At 40.3% G+C, this 18,803-nt stretch overlaps 1 protein-coding gene across 1 annotated transcript in view; it reads right to left on the bottom strand.

The window, feature by feature from the left end:
• Window positions 1-15,883, bottom strand: part of col18a1a (collagen type XVIII alpha 1 chain a) — a 102,072-nt gene extending 86,189 nt beyond the window's left edge. The window contains exons 1-2 of the mRNA XM_072685558.1: window positions 15,804-15,883; window positions 15,632-15,705 (exon numbers count right to left, since the gene is read on the bottom strand). Coding sequence (XP_072541659.1) covers window positions 15,632-15,705; window positions 15,804-15,814 — 85 coding nt within the window. The 5' untranslated portion in view covers window positions 15,815-15,883. The remainder of the gene's footprint in view (window positions 1-15,631; window positions 15,706-15,803) is intronic.
• Window positions 15,884-18,803: the final 2,920 nt, after the last annotated feature.

Raw genomic sequence — 18,803 nt, 5'->3', positions numbered from 1 at the left:
TTTATCTCTTTGATGGTAAATGCCAACATATGAAATGCACCAATCCAAAAGAACCTCCTTGAGGCGTACTAGAACTAGCCGTGACAGAGACTGGGGTGGTTTTATACCAGTAAGTACCAGGGTGTCTGCTTTAAACAGCTTAAGAAGTCTTCATCAGTGTTTAATGTTCTAAACCTTTGCCAGGGCAGACATCTTCCTCCAGGTCAGGACCATATTCGTGTTAACCACAAATGCCTTTGACTCACCGCTCCTGAAACCAGAGACAGTGAGAGGGAGACCATGGCAACAGGATGATATGTGCTTTTACTGCTGCGTGCAGAAACACGCTTCTGGCCAAGGCGCAAAACTCCACCAAATCTAGTGAATTCCAGTAAACGAACACTTCATTGAGTGGTTCTTCGGTTCACAAGACCTCCTACAGTAAACAGTGTGGCAGTGGACAAAACAGTTCTTGCACCTGGCTGTGGAGCCTACTGAGGAGATGAAGTCTCTTCTTCTGCATTCTTCTGCTGACAAGCAAAATGCATGAATGATACCTTCTCCCATATCAAGCTCCAGCCCAGTTGCCACAACTCTCAAGGGGTCCAGAATGTGGTAAAGGGCTCCACAAATCCGTTTTTTGTTCTCAAGCTTGCTGCTCTTGATGCTAATCTCCCCAGCCCAGGGGAAGCACGCCTTTCACACCCCTGCAGTGTGAGGTTTGTAAGGGCATGAAACAAGAGAACTGTCCATGAAGGCAGTTGCTGCTGAAAAGAAGACAAATGGGAAGAATGTAAAGATCTCCTAAAAAGCCAATGCACCTTTAAAAGCCCATCACAAGACAAGGAACTCAAAGGTTAAGTCCAAAACCTAAAAAAATCCTCGCAAACTGTGAGCCAACAAGTTAAACTGAACGTCCCAATCTAAAATATGACTGTGAGTGGCTGAATCAATATTAGTGTTAAGCGATATTCCAGACCTAGTGACCTGCACCTAGAACTTGCTGACATTTGCCCTTGCGGTCTTATGTGTCGTAAAGTGGTCGGCATTCAAATCCCATTTTCATTCATGAGAATAAAGCAGCCGGTATAGATTTCGTGGGAGGGCCTATCTGGTTTCATCCACACCCGGGCCTGCGTTCACCAGACTGTTACTCAGGCCATGTAAGCGCTCCTTAAACTGGGAGGGGGGCCGAAGTGCCAGAGAAGGGGATCTTATTTCTCACATTGAGGCCCAACAATGCTTTGTGTCCTGCAAATCTGCACCTGGTGGTCATGGAAACCACTTGTCAGACCCATTTTACCACTGGCAAGCTTTCAGCACTTACTGACTGCTGACAGTAGAAATGACCTGATTGTTGAAGTCACCTGACACAAGCTCCAGAGGCACAGCTAGTCATCTTTACATATTCATTACCAGCCCAGTGCCCAATCTAGAGGAATACAAACAGTCAAGGGAAATGCTAACTGTATTAAAATATTAGTTTGGATTATTTCTTTTACTGGAGCATTACAGAAACTGAATATCTGTATTTTTAGTAAATTCATTTTTTTTACTTATATTTTTCCTCTTAAACCGTCAGAGTACACAGGGTGGATTTCAAGCCAATATATTGTTCTGGTTTTCTCTTACCATTCAGCTGTTGTGCACAAGGCTCCAAGTGGCTCAGTGGTCTAAGGTGCTCCCACTATGGCCCAAGGGTCGTGAATTTGAATCCCGAGCCATGCTGCTTTGCCATCAGCAGCCAGAGTCTCAGAGAGCACAACTGGCCGTGCACAACTGACAGGTAGATGGCTCTCTCTCCTCATCGCTCTTAAGCAGTGTTGTCTGGCACAGGCATCTGTTAGCGGGTGCAGTGGAGCTGGGGACCCGGCACTTTTTTTCAAGTATGTTGGCACCCTGGTGATGTCATATCTTCAGTTTGAAAGGAGGCCGTGGCTGGCTTTGCATGTATCTGAGGTCCTTTCCGTCCCAGTGTCTGGGAGCATTGCTAGTGCTAAGGGGGAGCTACTTACTGGTGATTTTATTGGCAGTACCAAATTGGGAGAAAAAGTACAAAAATTAAACAATTTTTATTTATTTGTTTATTTATTTTATCTTATTGAAATAAAAAATATATATACACTGTTAATGTGTTTCTTAAAATATTTTGTAATTGTCACACAAAAAACTGTCATCTTTACATAAGAAATAAAAACTTTCTTAACCTTCAATGGAAGTCAATGTAAAAAAATATTTTATTCCAAGACATTCTGGAGCATTTCCATTGGCCCATTCATCTTTAAAATGTAAAGGACAACTCCCATATTTATAAGTAAATTTATAAGTAAACAGAAATACAGTTTTTTGCAACAATTTCCTTCAAATAAATTACAAAAAATATACTATGTATTTAATATAGTATGCTAATATGTACCTATGTTCTAACTTACATTTCTAGTCCATACTTCCACTTTTTACATACTTGCACTTCAGTACAGCTTTTCCTATACATTCTCCACCCCTGAAAACAATGTACCACAGTACAAAAGGGTAAATTCCAGAAACGATACTATCTGCAACAAGCAACAGTTTTGTAACTAGTTTCCTCAGATCAGACAAAGACAAAACCAGCTGAACATGACACATCAGCACCTCACAAAAATTCATAGCCGTCAGGTTCAAACATTTATAAGCAGGCAAGACCAGACAGCACATAAACGCTTTGTAAAGAACAACATACCTGTAATGTAGAACAATTATTCAAAACAGTAATCTGTGCTGCATGTCACTGTGGAAATGGGCAGATTCCAGCTCTCTGAAAACAGCAGTAAATCAACCAAGAAGCACGTTTGCAATCAGACTGAACTTTAGACTTAATCATTTTTCTTTTTACAGCAAACATAAACTCAAGAGTGGATCCTTATTGCTGCATCTGCAGGCCAGTGTTTAGGTAAAAGCAACAGAAAAGCCTGTGATGATCCCAGAATTTAGACTTCGATTTCACATACCATGTAAAAATGATTGGCCTTAGTTCACATGCTTCTTTCACTTCAGGTGCCACGCTGTATCTCTCAGCTAGTCCAGAAATGCATGTAGCATCTTAAGGTGTGCTGAGGGTGGCTGAAAGTAGGGTTGGGCAATATGGTAAAAAATATTGTATCGCAATATTCAAAGACATTTTCAAGATATTCATAATAATAGACATGATTGCAGACAAACTTACTACCATCCAAACACTGTCCCATATTTAGCACAGTGATCTTTCTTCAAAATGTGCTGCACTTAGTCCAGTTAAACCAGACTAATTACACTGTTTGTAATTAAATGTGCAGTTGATCAGTGTTCCTTAAGCATATCACGGCGACAAAATGTATCATGATACGATAAAATATTGTCATGTTGCCCACCTCTAGCTAAAATCACAAACTACACTTCCCAGCTGTAGGGGGAGCTCTTTTGCATGATGCTGCTTTAATTTAAAATGTTACGAGCCGCTCCTTATGGACAAGCTGAGGGGTACAGATCTGTTTTTGGAGGTAAGCAGACATGTGGACTGAAGTGGTGGAGTAGTATTACAGGATTTTACACAAATATGGCTCAGGCTTTGCAGTGCTAGAGAGGGTCTCGTGCAGCTCCACCAAAGTGCCATAGTGCAGTACTGCAGAAGTAGTGCAGCACCGACCCATAATGACAATGACAGAGACGCCATTCTCCCTGTTACAGGCAGTGGAGCATTAACATTAATTGAAACTGGGTTTTTTGTTAAACTTACTACATAAGGTTGCTTTATATACAGTATTGGAAGCATAGAAAATTCCAGTATTGACAAAATATTGAAATTCCACAACTGAGAACAGTCTCAGTCTCAAGCACCAGAGAGCAAGGACAGCTGCAGCCATATCAAGTCAATCTCACACAACAGCAGCTGGAAAAACAAAACACCCTGATATCTATGGAGCCAGCAAGAGAGCAATGACCTTTTTTTTCTTAACCAAAGAAACAAGCCAGCACTGCCCAGCACTCCATAAGTGTCACACAGCTCACACAGCAATTCCTCTCTGCCTAACCTCTCCCATTTGTCTTTGCGGCCTTTTATCCTCAGTGCGTTTTCAAGGCACTCTAGGTGTGTACACAACCTCGTGGCCTGTCATTTGTCAAATAGCGACATACAGGTATACTGCTTTTGAGATTATAGGAAAAGGGAGTAAATAAGTGATGGTTTCTCCCCTGGGCAGGAAGACGTGAGCAGCAGTGAGAGGGCACTCAACGCCCTATTAGCCCTGGTGATGGCTGGGTGCACACACTAAAGGCTATTACAAGTCCCTCTTTCATGTCACTACAGCAGTAATTACAGTTTTCCTTATTGTTTTTTGCCACTATGGTCTAGTGCCGGCCACGAGAGAAAGAGAGAGAAAGAATAGACAGTATATGAAGAAAGCTGCAGTAAGTAAGTGCTTCGTACCTCCCGCTGGAAAGGAAGAGGCCAAGACACCAGAAAACTCAACTGAAAAGGTGTCAGTGGATGTATCGATACAGGGCAGTCTGAAACCGTTAAAAGCGTTAAAAGAATGTTCAGCAACGTTTCCAAAAGGTTCCAGGAAGGCTAGTCTGTAACGGTACAGAAGCAACGCTCCAGGAACGTTCTTAAAATGTGTGAAATCAAAATCTAAATTTCTCACACTGCGTTCCCCTTACATAAACATGTCAAATTGTCAAAACTAAAAGATCTAAGATATAAACAAATGAAAAACAGTGGGCATCATCCACCAACATGATCCACAAGCTTTCTTAAGAAAGAAAGTCAGATTTATAGCTTTACATAGGTTTTTAAATTGTTCACAGCTCAGCTCTTATAATGATGGATCTTATCATTCTCATCAATTGAACAAATCCCAAATTAGAAAACACTGTCGGGATCTTTGTAAGAACTGCAGAAGATGATTTTTAGAGGATTTTTTCCCCTAAGAACAGTTGCTGAATGAGGAACATCAGTACAACTGATCCATAATATTTCATAAATGTGACAAAAATGTTTTTCAAACTAAAGAACGGGAGCATTTATTTAAATATAGAACTGAACAATTTCCCAATTTACTCTGATAAAAAAAGTTGAAATTATGAACTTCCATTACTTTTTGGAAATATGCCTACCAAATGTGAAAAGCCCTCATTCAGCTGTGAGAGTAAACAAATGAACATGAGAAATGTTAAAAAACACTAAATAAAAATATCAAGAAAAATATCTAGTAGAAATCTACAAGACAGCCTTCTTCCCTGGACAGTAGAGACAGTTACTCCTTACAAAAGCAGGATAAACTCCTTTTTTAATGACCTTGATAAGGAGCAATAAATGAGCAGGTGTCCCAATACTTTTGTCTGTATAGTGAAAGCTGGAAATGCTGTTGTATATTCATATGCTATATATATTAACAGCCTAAAAATGAGAAATATCAGATATTTAGACAAAATTTAAGCTTTGAACTTGCTAACACATCATTCTTCTTCGATGGTTCTGAAGAACTGCAGAAGCAAACAACCGAGCCATGCAGTTTGAAGCTACACCAAGCTAAAAAAAAAAAAAGACGACCCAGATCTCGAAAAGTAAAGACGACACACTTTCAGGTGGTGTTTTTTCGGCTCTGAACTCAAATGAGAGGCTGCCCGGGACCACTGGCCTACAGAGTAAACACTGTACAGCTGGTTTCTTTTGAATCAGCCGGGAACAGCTGATAGCACATCCTGCCTCGTAAACAGCAAAGCAAACACGCTGATCTACTGGAGGTACAGGATGCTTTCCAATTTGGTGACCCAGTAAGGAAACCATGACTGGTTGGCCATCAGTTCTCCTTGTCATGTGTCCTCCATGGTATTTATGACAGTGGGTGTACATACTGCAACTTTATGTGTCTGGCTTAAGCTAATGCTGCTGTGATCTTCTACAGATGATGTATTGGATGATAAAGTGGAGCAGTGATCCACATGACACTTTTACAACGGGTACAACCTCAACCTTGTCCTCGACTGAAGCCAGAGAGCTGTTTATTAGTGGTTGACTTTGTCGTTAATAGCCTATAATCTATTTGTTTTATGTAGCATTGCACCTGAATGCTTGTACTGGACTGCCACAAGTATAAGCCTGGTGTTTTCAGACATGAGGACTGAACACAGCTTTTAATGGCTGTACGTTGCTAACTTTTATGACCCAACATCATTACAGATTTTTATTAGACACTCAGAAAAACTTATGGTGCAAAATAAAACCTCTCTTGTGGCTGGTCTAACGGCACACAGCCTTCGTTTTCAGCACTTTGAACTACTGGGTACCCCCAGCTGCTTTACTAGCTATGCTGATGCTTCTGTCTAGAGGGTTTTTAAGAACAATGGAGAAGTTCAGGAGCAAAATTCTTAAATGGGCTTTTTTCTATAACTACAGACACTTATGATCAATTTAAAATGATAATAAAGATCTAATTTATGTTCTTAGATATTTTTATAATGTATATAATTTATAGCTTTACTCTGGTCTTAGTAAGAGTTCAGAAGGTCAGCCTCTAGGATGTGTTTTTTTCCTGTTAGCTGTTTTCCTCCATGCCACTTCTATTCCTTGTTTACTTGATTGTATGAATTAGTTGTTTATTTGATCAAATGCTTCATTTGATTCTGCTTATCCTCCAACCGAATAATGAATAATGTAAAGTAAAATGCATCACACATAATAGAGAATCAATGCTGAAAAAGGCTTTAAGAATTAAGAATTTTTAGCAACACTCTTAAAAACAGAGCTTCAAATGTTTCTTTGATTTATTTAATTAAAAAAAAAAAAGATGTCAGGTGTGAGTGTGAAGACATTTTTAAAGGTTTTTACTTTACCTATGTAAAGTAGGGCTGGACAATATGACTAAGAAACATATAAAATATATCAACGCTTAAGAGAAATGGTGAAATACGATACGATAAGATACAATGACATTTCACTGTATGATGTGATATGATTTCACTGACTCAGCAAACTGCAATGGATTATGCTGTAGTTAAGTCGCCATGCTGCTCCTTAACTACTATGTTCTACAGCATAATCTACACAAGACTGCAGTCTGCTAAGTGTCATCCCTTCAGAAACCAAACCATTCCCACACAAACGACCCACATTGAATTAAATTGCACATTGATGGTAAGCTGTTTAACAGGTGTGCTATTACGAATATGGTCATTGTTTATATCTTGTATACAATTATGATATATTGCACAGCCCTAATGTAAGGGCTCTTTGGCAATTTAAAGGTTCAGATCTACAGATCTGTTTTTACTATGATGTAAAAAAACAACCAAGGGCTTTCTTAAGAAAATCTTAAAGACTTTGTTAAAAGAATATTAGAGAGCCTTTTACGTTTTTTTTTCAAGAATTGCACTGAAAAACATTGGGCCTCATTCACCAGCATATTGCTAAGAAATGTCCTAACTTTGTTCTTGAGAAAAGCCCTAACAAGAAGTCTACGTCAGAGTCATGGCATGTTCGTTAAAACTGCAAGCTCTGCTCCTATAACGATGGAAGAAATGTCTTCTCATATACTTTTCAGCATTTAGCTGTTGTGAATCTGATTCCTGAACTCCAGAACTTACATTTATTTTTGTTCAAATATTGTTTTTCTTAAAATATTAATATATATAAAAGACATATATTTAATGAAAATGACTAACCTCATATACTGCATGCTTGCACTTGCAACTCAGTATTGGAGTCATAAATTTAAGACACAAGCAGGTGAGGAAACACAGCTCCAGGGCTGCAACCTTCCCAGTTTGCAATTGATGTTCACCCTTTCAGTACCCTTTAACCATCACACTAAACTACAGCCATTACTAGGTTTGCCCCAATAAGGAAGCTGCGGGCCAGTGCCAACCCCAGACACTTATTTTTTTCATTTATTGTCATATTTCCTGAAACCTTTGAAATACCTTTTGGATTTGCATTAAAAATTAATATCACATTTATTTCTGAAGAGTTAGACATGCTCTCTGATAAATGGCTAGACTCTCAGCACATTGCCCTCTTTACTGTAAAGGAATGTGTGTAATGCCTCTTTCCGTTAAGTAAAGCTGTGAACAACTTACACACTGAGCGCACTGCCCTGTGATCAACTTTTTAAGCGCAGCTCTTTCACAGTCAGCTCCCATTCATCAGCAGGCCTGCAGTCTCCACCCTACGACGTGTCTCATTTCAGCATGCTGGGTCAAGTTTCTCACTAAGCACGTGTACATTTACCACTGGCCATTCATCACTAGCCTTTAGGTCTCTATTCAGCTGGACTGTGTCTGAAACTGGCCAGCAGAGCTCATTCTTTCATCTACACCTTTTATATCCAGTGTCATAGTAGGTGCTGAACTCATGGCATTTAAGTTTATGGCATTTATCTGACAAGTGTTACCCACTACGCTACAGCAACCACAACATAAAGGTTATCACAGAGAATCAAATGTGAAAAGTCAACCAATTGTTTTAGGTTTTACCCTGAAGTTTCACACTTTGGGTTAATTCAGAGGAAGCATGATAGCCTACTTTTACATATTTGTCTTAAAACAACCTTTTGTAGCAATTTTAGCTTAAAATAGCAGCTTCAGAATCATGGTGATGCTCCACTGACTGTAATAGGGAGAATGGCCTCTCCATCATTGCCACTCCGGGCACAAAACACTGCTACTGAACTACGGAAGTTCACTTTGGTGGAGCTGTACAAGACCTCTCACCAGAACTGCATAACACTGCGTAACCCGAGTCATATTTGTGGATAATCCTGTAATATCACTCTACCGCCTCCGTCCACATGCTTCTTTACCTTCAGATGCCGGATCTGTATCTCTCAGCTTGTCAACAAATGCATGTGTACAGCTGTCCATAAGTGGGAGCTGACAGTGTGATTTGTATTTACTGCAGCAGTGTCCAAGTAAATGCAAAAATGCATAATACTGCATTTAGCAGCTCATTTTGAAGATTAGTGGTTATAGTGGCATGAGTGTATAGCAGCCCTTAGCCAGACAGCTCAAATAACTAGAATTTGCTTCTCAAAGCTAACTAAACTAGCTGCTTAAAATTTGAAAACCTCTACAATACCATTAGCTTACTTTGGTACAAGGTGCAGCATTTGGAGGGCTGGCTTGTCTCCAATCAGACTTAAGCCACTTATGATAGAGAGAAGCAAGAAAGGTATTCCCAAGATATGTGATTGGGAATATACTGACATATGTCAATATAAGATCAAAGAATTTCACTCTTATGTTTTCGTTCAGAGTTATGAGAAGCATGCCTCATTACTGCAGCAAAGAAAGGTGTGCCCTAGGTCATGTACCTTTATACACACTGACCAAAAGCTACATGGAAACAAGGTAGTCATAACATTATGCAACACAGGACCTTTGGACTGTAAGCTTTCCTATAGATCCCTGTATATAAGCAGCACTTGTTGTGCTAGGCCACAGTCAGAGCTGGCAGCCCAGGCCCAGACAACATGTCTTGTTTGATGTCTCAGACTAAATTTAAAAAAAAAGGGAAAGGATCAGAGGTGGATCAGATTAAGAAATCAAAGCATGACATGACATCTGTGGGTCTACTCAGGTTACGTATTTTGTTGATGCCTTTTTCGCTATGCTTCAACATCAAACCTCAGACATTCAGTCAAGATTCATACTTTAACCCCCTTGAATCCCAGATTCTATTCAGTACCTACTAATTATTCAATAAGTACCAATTATATAGTACCTACTAATTTAGTACAGACTAATTATTCAATATCTATTCATTTTTTAATGCATAGAAGTTATTCAGTACCTACTAATTATTCAGTAAATAGTAACTATCCAGTAACTACTAGTTATTCAGCAAGTACTTCTTATTATCTACTAATATTTAGCACCTACTTATTATTCACTTATATATAAGTGCTAATTTACAATACCTACTAATTATTTTATAAGTAGTAATATTTAGACACTAATTATTCAGTATCTAATAAAATTCTAATAATAATTATTCAGGACCTACTCAGATGTATATAACTTGTCATTGGTACACTATATGGACAAAAGTATTGGGACACCTGTTCATGTACTGTTTCTTCTGAAATCAAGGCTATTTAAAAAGAGTTTATCCTACTTTTGTTGGAGTCATTGTCTCTACTGTCCAAGCAAGGCTTTTCTAATGGATTTGTGGATCTAATGGATGGCTGTGTCCTTGTAAATCCTACGCTGTGTAATATCTGAAAAGCTTGCATTGTCTGAAGTTTAAACCCATTCCAGAGTCCAGAGGCTTTGAGTTGCTGGGGTTCTACAGGCTGAGGCCTCTATGGTGAAGTAGGTATAGCTCATTTTGCTTTGAAGAGGTAGCTTCTATGGTGGTGTCAGCATGAAAAGGAGGAGCAGGTTAAAGCAAAATTGCATTTCACGTCCCTAAATCAGCAGTTGTCGGCCATGCTAGAGGGCCCCCCACTCCAGCCTGCAGTGGGCTCTGAGGGGGGTAAAGGAAAAAGAAAACTTTAGCCATCACCGAATCTGTTTATTGACTGGAAAATCCATGGATTACTGACGCCACGGGAACTGCTGAGCCAGAACAGAGGTTAAGCACGGAGCTCTCCATGTCTTTCATGCAAGTGAACTCAGCCATTGACCTAAAGGAACACCGCCACAGGCAAAAAGCTGTGCCTACGTATACAGAGCACAAATGCTCAGATTTGCTTCAGAGAAAGAACGAAAACTACAGGACGCACCAACATTTGAAATCTCTTGAAATTCAGGCTGCTGTTCTCTCTATTAAAACTTGAAACCCTCAGCAGAGCGAGTTGAGGCAGTCAGCATAATTCCAGCATCTGCGCTTGCCTTCAAAGCAAGTTATCAAGTCGCATCATGTTTAATCCACCCCCTTGAAAACTTTCCTCAACAACTAATCCCTCACAGTAACTCAGTTCATCAAAGTACAACTGCAACACACGCTGTAAGTAACTTCCGAGATTCAGTTATTCTCTCTCTAAAGTGGCCACATTAAAGGGAAACTCTATTTCAGAATGAACAGACTTGCAGACTTGACACCCATGTAATGAAAACCAGATGGTGTCACATTATAGATGAATAGGCAGAGGTGTAATTGGTCAGGAAAGGTTAGCGGAGGTCTATCATTAGCAGTTAGACAGCCCACCAGCAGAATCGATGAGAATGAATGGAGGTGACAACAAGAAGGAAACTTCTTTTAGGTAAGCAGCAGACGTCTCTGTAGTAACTTCCCGAATCACTTATACTTATCGTACCTATACTGGTCAAAGCTGTGGAGTCCTTCTTTCATTTCAGAATGAACGCCACTCTCCACCAACATTCTGTTTGGTCAGATTTTGCTCTTTAACCCCCAGTTACACACTAAGCCGTATTACTCAGTTACTACATGGACTTCTGTAGAAACTGGCGGGGCAATTCTTTGGTAATAGAAGTTTGTAATAACACATTCGGCCTGCCGGCATGCCATAGGCTGTTTAAGGGGTTAAATTCGTAGATGATTTTGATTGGGCAGGAAAATACGGTCACATGATCTAATAAGAGACCAACTGCTGGGCTACAAATGTCTAAAGGTTGGCCTTATAAAGTAAATATGAAAAATAAAAAAGCAGAGCAAATCTACACTGATGGATCACAATTTTCAGGATTTAACAGATGCCTGTGCCCAGTTAACTGAGTTAATGTGATATTTAATGCATATTTAATGCAAGCTATAGACACTACAATGTCAACACATGAGCATAAAGTAAGTTTAAAACCTGGTCAGCTTTTGTACAAGAAGGCCCCGTACACACCTAATGATATTTTTTAAAAGTATAGATTCATATGTCTCCATCTAGAGCAGCGTTTTGAAAATTCCACAAGATGCAAGCGTAACAGCCAACACAGACCTAACACTAAAAGTGCTACATTTTCTCAAAAATCTCCACCTTTACATTTTCAGGGACCTGAAATACCTAGTTAGTTAGTAGTTATTAAATATACTTGTGGTCCAATTAAAGAAGACTGTATTCTACAACACAATCTTTCTTGAACTGAATGTTTATAATGTTTTTTAACACATCACTGTGTTTTCATTCCTCTGCACTCTTCAATGTGAAGGACTGCTACAATTACTAGAATAAAATATTGCTATTAGTATTTGCAAGAGTAGTGGCAATGATAGTATCTCTGCTCATGCTTCTAAACACACAATCAACAAAATTGTAAGCAGATGTGCTTACAGAGATAATAATGCTATATAATAACATAACTACGCTTTTGTCTTTTTAGACAGTCCCTAACTCTAAGGTAAAGAACAAAATAACAGAGTTTATTGTGGCTATTTTGCACAAAATTCACCAATTTGCCCAATTTAAGCTAACCCTTTTCCAGTTACACTGTTGAACACTTTATATGTCCAAATGTTTGTGGACACCCCTTCCAATTAATGCACTCAGTAAATTTAAGTTGCACACATTGCTGACACGCAGCTTGTCCACTCCCTATAGAGACATACAGCCAATAGAATAGGACTGTCTGAAGCAGATAAACATGAATCTAGAGGGGTATAAAGTTCTCCAGCAGTGGAGCAGTGGAACTGTTCTCTGGAAGGATGGTGCTCCATCCAATACTTTTGGGATAAGTTAGGAGTTGGGAATGAGGTGAGGTGGCGATCAAATCCTCACAGCAATGCTCCTCCAAAAGTCTTCTTTGGACATTAGAGACAGTTACTGATATGTTTCCTATTTTATATATTCCAATAGTTTGAAACTGTGGAGGAACCTCTTAAGGTGCTTTGAGAAACCTTCAAGAAATGTTTTTTAGAAAGAAACATTCCTTAAAGGTTCTTCAAAGCACATTAAGAAGATCCTCCACAGTTTCAAACTAAAGAATCTCCAGAAGTTCCTCAAGACTGTTCTTCTTTTAACAGTGAAGGAAAATCTGTCAGTAAAAACACAGGGGAAAAAAGCAGAAACGGAAGAAGAATAAAGCGAATGAAATTTGATGGTGCCCGGTGCACACACTGCTGGTTAGGAGAGTATTGTTATTGTGGTGTACACGCAGCTCTCAACAGGACCTTCCTGCCTCCTAGCGCTCAAGCATCCACATGTGGCAGGTGGGGGTCCTTGTTTGCTGTGATTTTTAATGCATCGTCTCATTCGGCTATTAAACGTGCCAGCAGGGTGTCTCCTTACAGCTGTTCCCCTGCGGGTCTGCTCCGCTGCCTCGGGCTACACACGCTCAAAGAGGGGGAGCTGAGCGCATGACAAAAGGAATTCTCAATTCTCAGCGAAGCCTTGGCGGAGGGATTGGGGGGGGGGCTGCATTTCGGACCTCAGCGGCCACAGGACAATGCCCCTCTCTCATACATTTAGATTTGCCCTGACAGGGTACAGTGTCAGTCATCCTGGAGAACTTCATGTCTCGAGTGTTTCATTGGTTTGAAGACAGACTCTTCTAAGAAGTTTCATTCTTTCTTAAGATCTCAGTCTGGATAAGGCAAATTTGCCCCCCAGCATGTTTTATACTCCAGCTAAAAATACCTTGGCTGAATTACTGACACAGCTAACCAACATACTTGTACAAACTAGGATCTAACTGTGGGGAACCTATGGGCGATCTCAATCACTAGCCTTTTTCAGAAGGTTCTTCCAGTAGTGTTACTGGTGTTCTACTTTGTAAAGTAAATTAATGACACTATGGAATACAATGAACTGTAAAATGCTACCAATGCCAATAAATGGACAAATAAAGACACTATCCAATGAGGGCACTCTACTATACAGCAATCAGATAGCTGCATATTAGGGTATCTGAACCTGGCCTTCCTCTCTGGTTGACCTTGTTTTAAACCTTAAACTTAAAATAAATTAATAAATAAATAAATGGTTACTAGTCTATCCTATTTGGTGTCGCCATGGCTAAAAACAAAGCCATGGTGCCACTTTTTCTAATACTGATCAATTTTACAATTTTGAGAATCTGACTATTTCGATATGATTGGATATGTCTACTTTAAAAAGCTATTTATCTTTAAAACAAGCTATCCTTATTAAGCAGGCCTCTAAAAGTAGTCTACCATGCTTAAACGTCTCAAACTCTCTACGAATACACCATGAACAACAGCACATCACACAGTCTTCAACACTTCAAGGCTGGATTTGTTTCAGAATCTGATCAGACTCATGCTTTTTTCACTTCAGATATCCAATCCAGCATTGTCTGCTGAACTCTGCTTGAAGCCGATACCCATCGATATCAATATACCATCTCTAGCTGGAAATATCTACAAATCAAACCACACAGCTACTCACATTAAGGACAACTAATCTCCTCGATCGACTAAGGAGTCCTGTATCTTTCTCACTCTCACAGTGACTGATCCATAACCAGCTTCAACGCCAACAAAACCCATTTAGGACCTATTTTGGACATTTTTGTCCATATAAATGTATTAAAGGCTGCTGTGATCACGGTCGATCAAATATTTATAAGGGGTTCTCAGTTTCTCTCAGCCTCATATATACGACACCTGTACAAGCAACAGACAGACCCTCTGCTAAATTAAATGCAGGCTTGCAACAAGAGTTGTGGGTTAATAATTCACACTGGAAGAAGCCAATCCTTTCAAAAGAGCACTTGAATGTGGCCATTCAAAGCCGCTATCACCATAAAATTAGGGAGCAGGCTGTTCCTGACAAATACTCTACACAGGGCGAGTAAAAACGCGAAGACTACGAGAGACTACGTCTAACGAGAGTCACAAAAGACAAGTGCCGTGGGAAATTTGGTGGGACTTGACCCCTTTCTTGCAAAGCTAGGCATGCAATAAAAGTTACTACTGAAACCAGATCTACAAGACATGTCAGCACTTAGGAACACTATGCAGAAGGCTCTTTAAGGACTTAATTCCTGAGTAGGCTACCTGACTACTATACTGGTTGGGATTCTGGGCTGCGCTTGCTCAAGCAGCAGCATCCTAATGTTTCCAGCAGAAGAACTTGCAGATGGAGAAGGTAGAGAGACAAAGACTCCTTGAATATCCCAATGAAGCTTGCAGTGGAAGCTTAAATGAATGCTACACACACAACCTGGTGACACTACTGTAATCCAGTATGAATTCGAATGAGTCCATGCTAGCCTATACAAACCAATGGAAATGATCTTTCCAGCAGAAGAACTTGCAGGTGGAGAAGGGAGAAAGAGGTAGAAAGAAACTGAGCATTTTAATGAAACTCGCAGTGGAATAGAAATGAATGCCATGGGCACAGCATGAGGCCTTCGTGACCCAGTATGAATTCAAAAGGTCCCAATTCTTGCCTATATGGAAAGCTATCTCCCCAGTAGGAGAACTTGTAGATGAAGTACAAAGACAATAAAACGTGCAGAGGAAGAAATGAATGCTGCCTGCACAACCAGTATGAATTCAACAGGTCCCAATGCTTGCCTATATAAACCAATGGAAAACTATTAGCATCTGTATCTGGCTACAGACTGGCCGTCCACAACCTCCCAGCTTCAGGAGAGGGAGCTTTCAGCAGACTTGGCAAAGACTGAGCCTAAATCTGAAGTCACGAGAAGCTTCCAGACTCACGCGTAACGGAGCATATGCAAGCAAACGTCCCGCAAGCACGGCGCAGGTGCCGGACCTTACCTGGCCATTGCGCGGCAGCGGAGCACAGCGAGATCCACGCGCAGAGAAGCAGCGGCTCCAGCCTCGAGAGACACCTGCAACGAGGAGAGGCACACGGAAGGCTTCTTTATGGACTCTCGCAGAGCAGAGCAAAAGAACAGCCATGCAAAACGATAGAAACTGCACGCGTTACCTCATTTCCATCTCGGTCTCGCCACCGGCTCCGTTCCTAAAGCTGTCCGGAGCGTGCCGGTTGAGAGCAGCTGATGCGCGCGCGCCGAGACTGTGTGAGGAGGGAAAGCGCGAGGAGGGGAAGAGGCTGAGCCAGGCCAGAGTCCCTCCCCGGGTCCTAACGAGGGACAGATCGATGCTTGCTAGACACCCCCTCCCACCACCCCCCCACCCCCCCCCCCCCCTACCACCACCCCTGCCTCAAGCCAAACCTCGTGAAGCGAGAAGCTCTTAGTCTGGATCTGTTTTCACTCACAAAGCAGAAGAGAATCCATGTCCATGCACGTAAACACATTTACAAACATCAGATTGTTTTCAGATGGTCTTGTTTTCTCCTACTCAACCATGGTCAGGTCCATCTGCCCACAACGGACTATGGAAGCCCTTTCCTGACACACACACACACACACACACACAAAAATAAATAAATAAAATAAAAAAAATATCCAGGTCCTTTTATTTCATTATTAATTGCTTTGTCATACAAACCGGATTCCAGAAAAGTTGGGACACTAAACAAATTGTGAATAAAAACTGAATGCAATGATGTGGAGATGACAAATGTCAATATTCTATTCGTAATAGAACATAGATGACAGATCAAAAGTTTAATCTGAGTAAATGTAACATTTTAAAGGAGAAATCTGTTGATTCAAAATTTCATGGCGTCAACAAATCCCAAAAAAGTTGGGACAAGTAGCAATAAGTGGCTGGAAAAAGGAAATTGAGCATATAACAAACAGCTGGAAGACCAATTAACACTAATTAGGTCAATTGACAACATGATTGGGTATAAAAAGAGCTTCTCAGAGTGTCAGTGTTTCTCTGAAGCCAAGATGGTAAGAGGATCACCAATTCCACCATTGTTGCGCAGAAAGATGGTGTTACCCAGCGTGAAATAGCAAAGACTTTTAAGTTATCATCATCAACCGTGCTTAACATCATCAAAAGATTCACAGAATCTGGAACAATCGCTGTGCGTAAGGGTCAAGGCCGTAAAACTCTACTGGATGCTCGTGATCTCCGGGCCCTTAAACGTCACTGCACCTCAAACAGGAATGCCACTGTCAAGAAAATAACAGAATGGGCTCAGGAATACTTCCAGAAATCGTTGTCAGTGAACACAATCCACTGTGCCGTCCGCCGTTGCCAGCTGAAACTCTACAGTGCAAAGAAGAAGCCATTTCTAATCAACCTCCACAAGCTCAGACGTTTGCACTGGGCCAGGGGTCTTTTAAAATGGAGTGTGGCAAAATGGAAGACTGTTCTGTGGTCAGATGAGTCACGATTTGAAGTTCTTTATGGAACACTGGGACGCCATGTCATCCGGACCAGAGAGGACAAGGATAACCCAAGTTGTTATCAACGCTCCGTTCAGAAGCCTGCATCACTGATGGTATAGGGTTGCATGAGTGCTTGTGGCATGGGCAGCTTGCATGTCTGGAAAGGCACCATTAATGCAGAGAACTATGTTCAGGTTCTAGAACAACATATGCTCCCATCTAGATGTCATCTCTTTCAGGGAAGACCCTGCATTTTTCAACAAGATAATGCCAGACCACATTCTGCAGCAATCACAACATCATGGCTACGTAGGAGAAGGATGCGGGTACTGAAATGGCCAGCCTGCAGTCCAGATCTTTCACCTATAGAGAACATTTGGCGCATCATAAAGAGGAAGGTGCGACAAAGAAGGCCCAAGACGATTGAACAGTTAGAGGCCTGTATTAGACATGAATGGGAGAGCATTCCTATTTCTAAACTTGAGAAACTGGTCTCCTCTGTACCCAGACGTCTGTTGAGTGTTGTAAGAAGAAGGGGGGATGCCACACAGTGGTAAAAATGGCCTTGTCCCAACTTTTTTGGGATTTGTTGACGCCATGAAATTTTGAATCAACATATTTCTCCTTTAAAATGTTACATTAACTCAGATTAAACTTTTGATCTGTCATCTATGTTCTATTACGAATAAAATATTGACATTTACCATCTCCACATCATTGCATTCAGTTTTTATTCACAATTTGTTTAGTGTCCCAACTTTTTTGGAATCCGGTTTGTATATATATATATAAATATATATATATATCGAGAGATAGAGAGCTGTGTCCGAAACTGTTCCCTACTCACTAAATAGTGCACTACTTTTTGTAGTGGTGTCTGTAAATGTAGTGCCCCTAGAATCCCACAATGCACTGTAATATATAGTGAACAAACGATGTACACTAAACAGACATGGAATACCCATAATTCATTATGTAGTTTGGTTTGAAGATGCAGCGGTGCAGCTTCTCTAAAGAAGACCGACGTTCAGCACAAAACCGTTCCCTATGCTACACAGTGCTCTGTATAGTGATCTGGATTTTCTCATGTAGGGTACAGTGAATGGGGCACAGTTTTGAACACAGCGTCCCAATTGCATATTAATCAGTAATGTGAACTAGGTTTGGAGTATGCAGTATAGATAAAAATGTTGGTTAAGTCTCAGCTGACGGAGAACGTTATAAGAACGTTCAGCAATGTTTTTAAAATGTTACAAGGTTACGGGTTAGTCTGTAATCCAGGAACATTCTGAAAACATAGGATGTTGTAGTAATAGAAAAAAACACAATGTCCTGGAAACATTAGAGGAAACATCCTGAAAACTTACAATTGTTTTCTGTTTTTTTTTTTTTTTTTTTTAAATCACTCTGATACATAACATATAATAAATGTGACATTAAATGTTTTAAAAACTGAAGAATTGATAATTAAAAAAAAAAATAGAACAGAATATTCGATAAAAGTACATAATATTTTAAATATGTTCACCAGTTAACATTCAGAAAACACTCCAATAATCCAATAATACCGTATGCTGGGCTGTACTCAAAAATTATGCATATTTAGATCTGGTCATTTTTTGAATATGGTTTTGACTACTGTCCCATAATGCAATGCCAAATAAGGAGGGAGGAGCTAC

This window comes from Salminus brasiliensis, chromosome 8 (assembly GCF_030463535.1).
Source record: "Salminus brasiliensis chromosome 8, fSalBra1.hap2, whole genome shotgun sequence".
In the NCBI taxonomy this organism is placed as follows: domain Eukaryota; kingdom Metazoa; phylum Chordata; class Actinopteri; order Characiformes; family Bryconidae; genus Salminus; species Salminus brasiliensis.
Note: the sequence above shows the minus strand (reverse complement) of the source record. Positions and strands in the feature narration are given on the sequence as shown.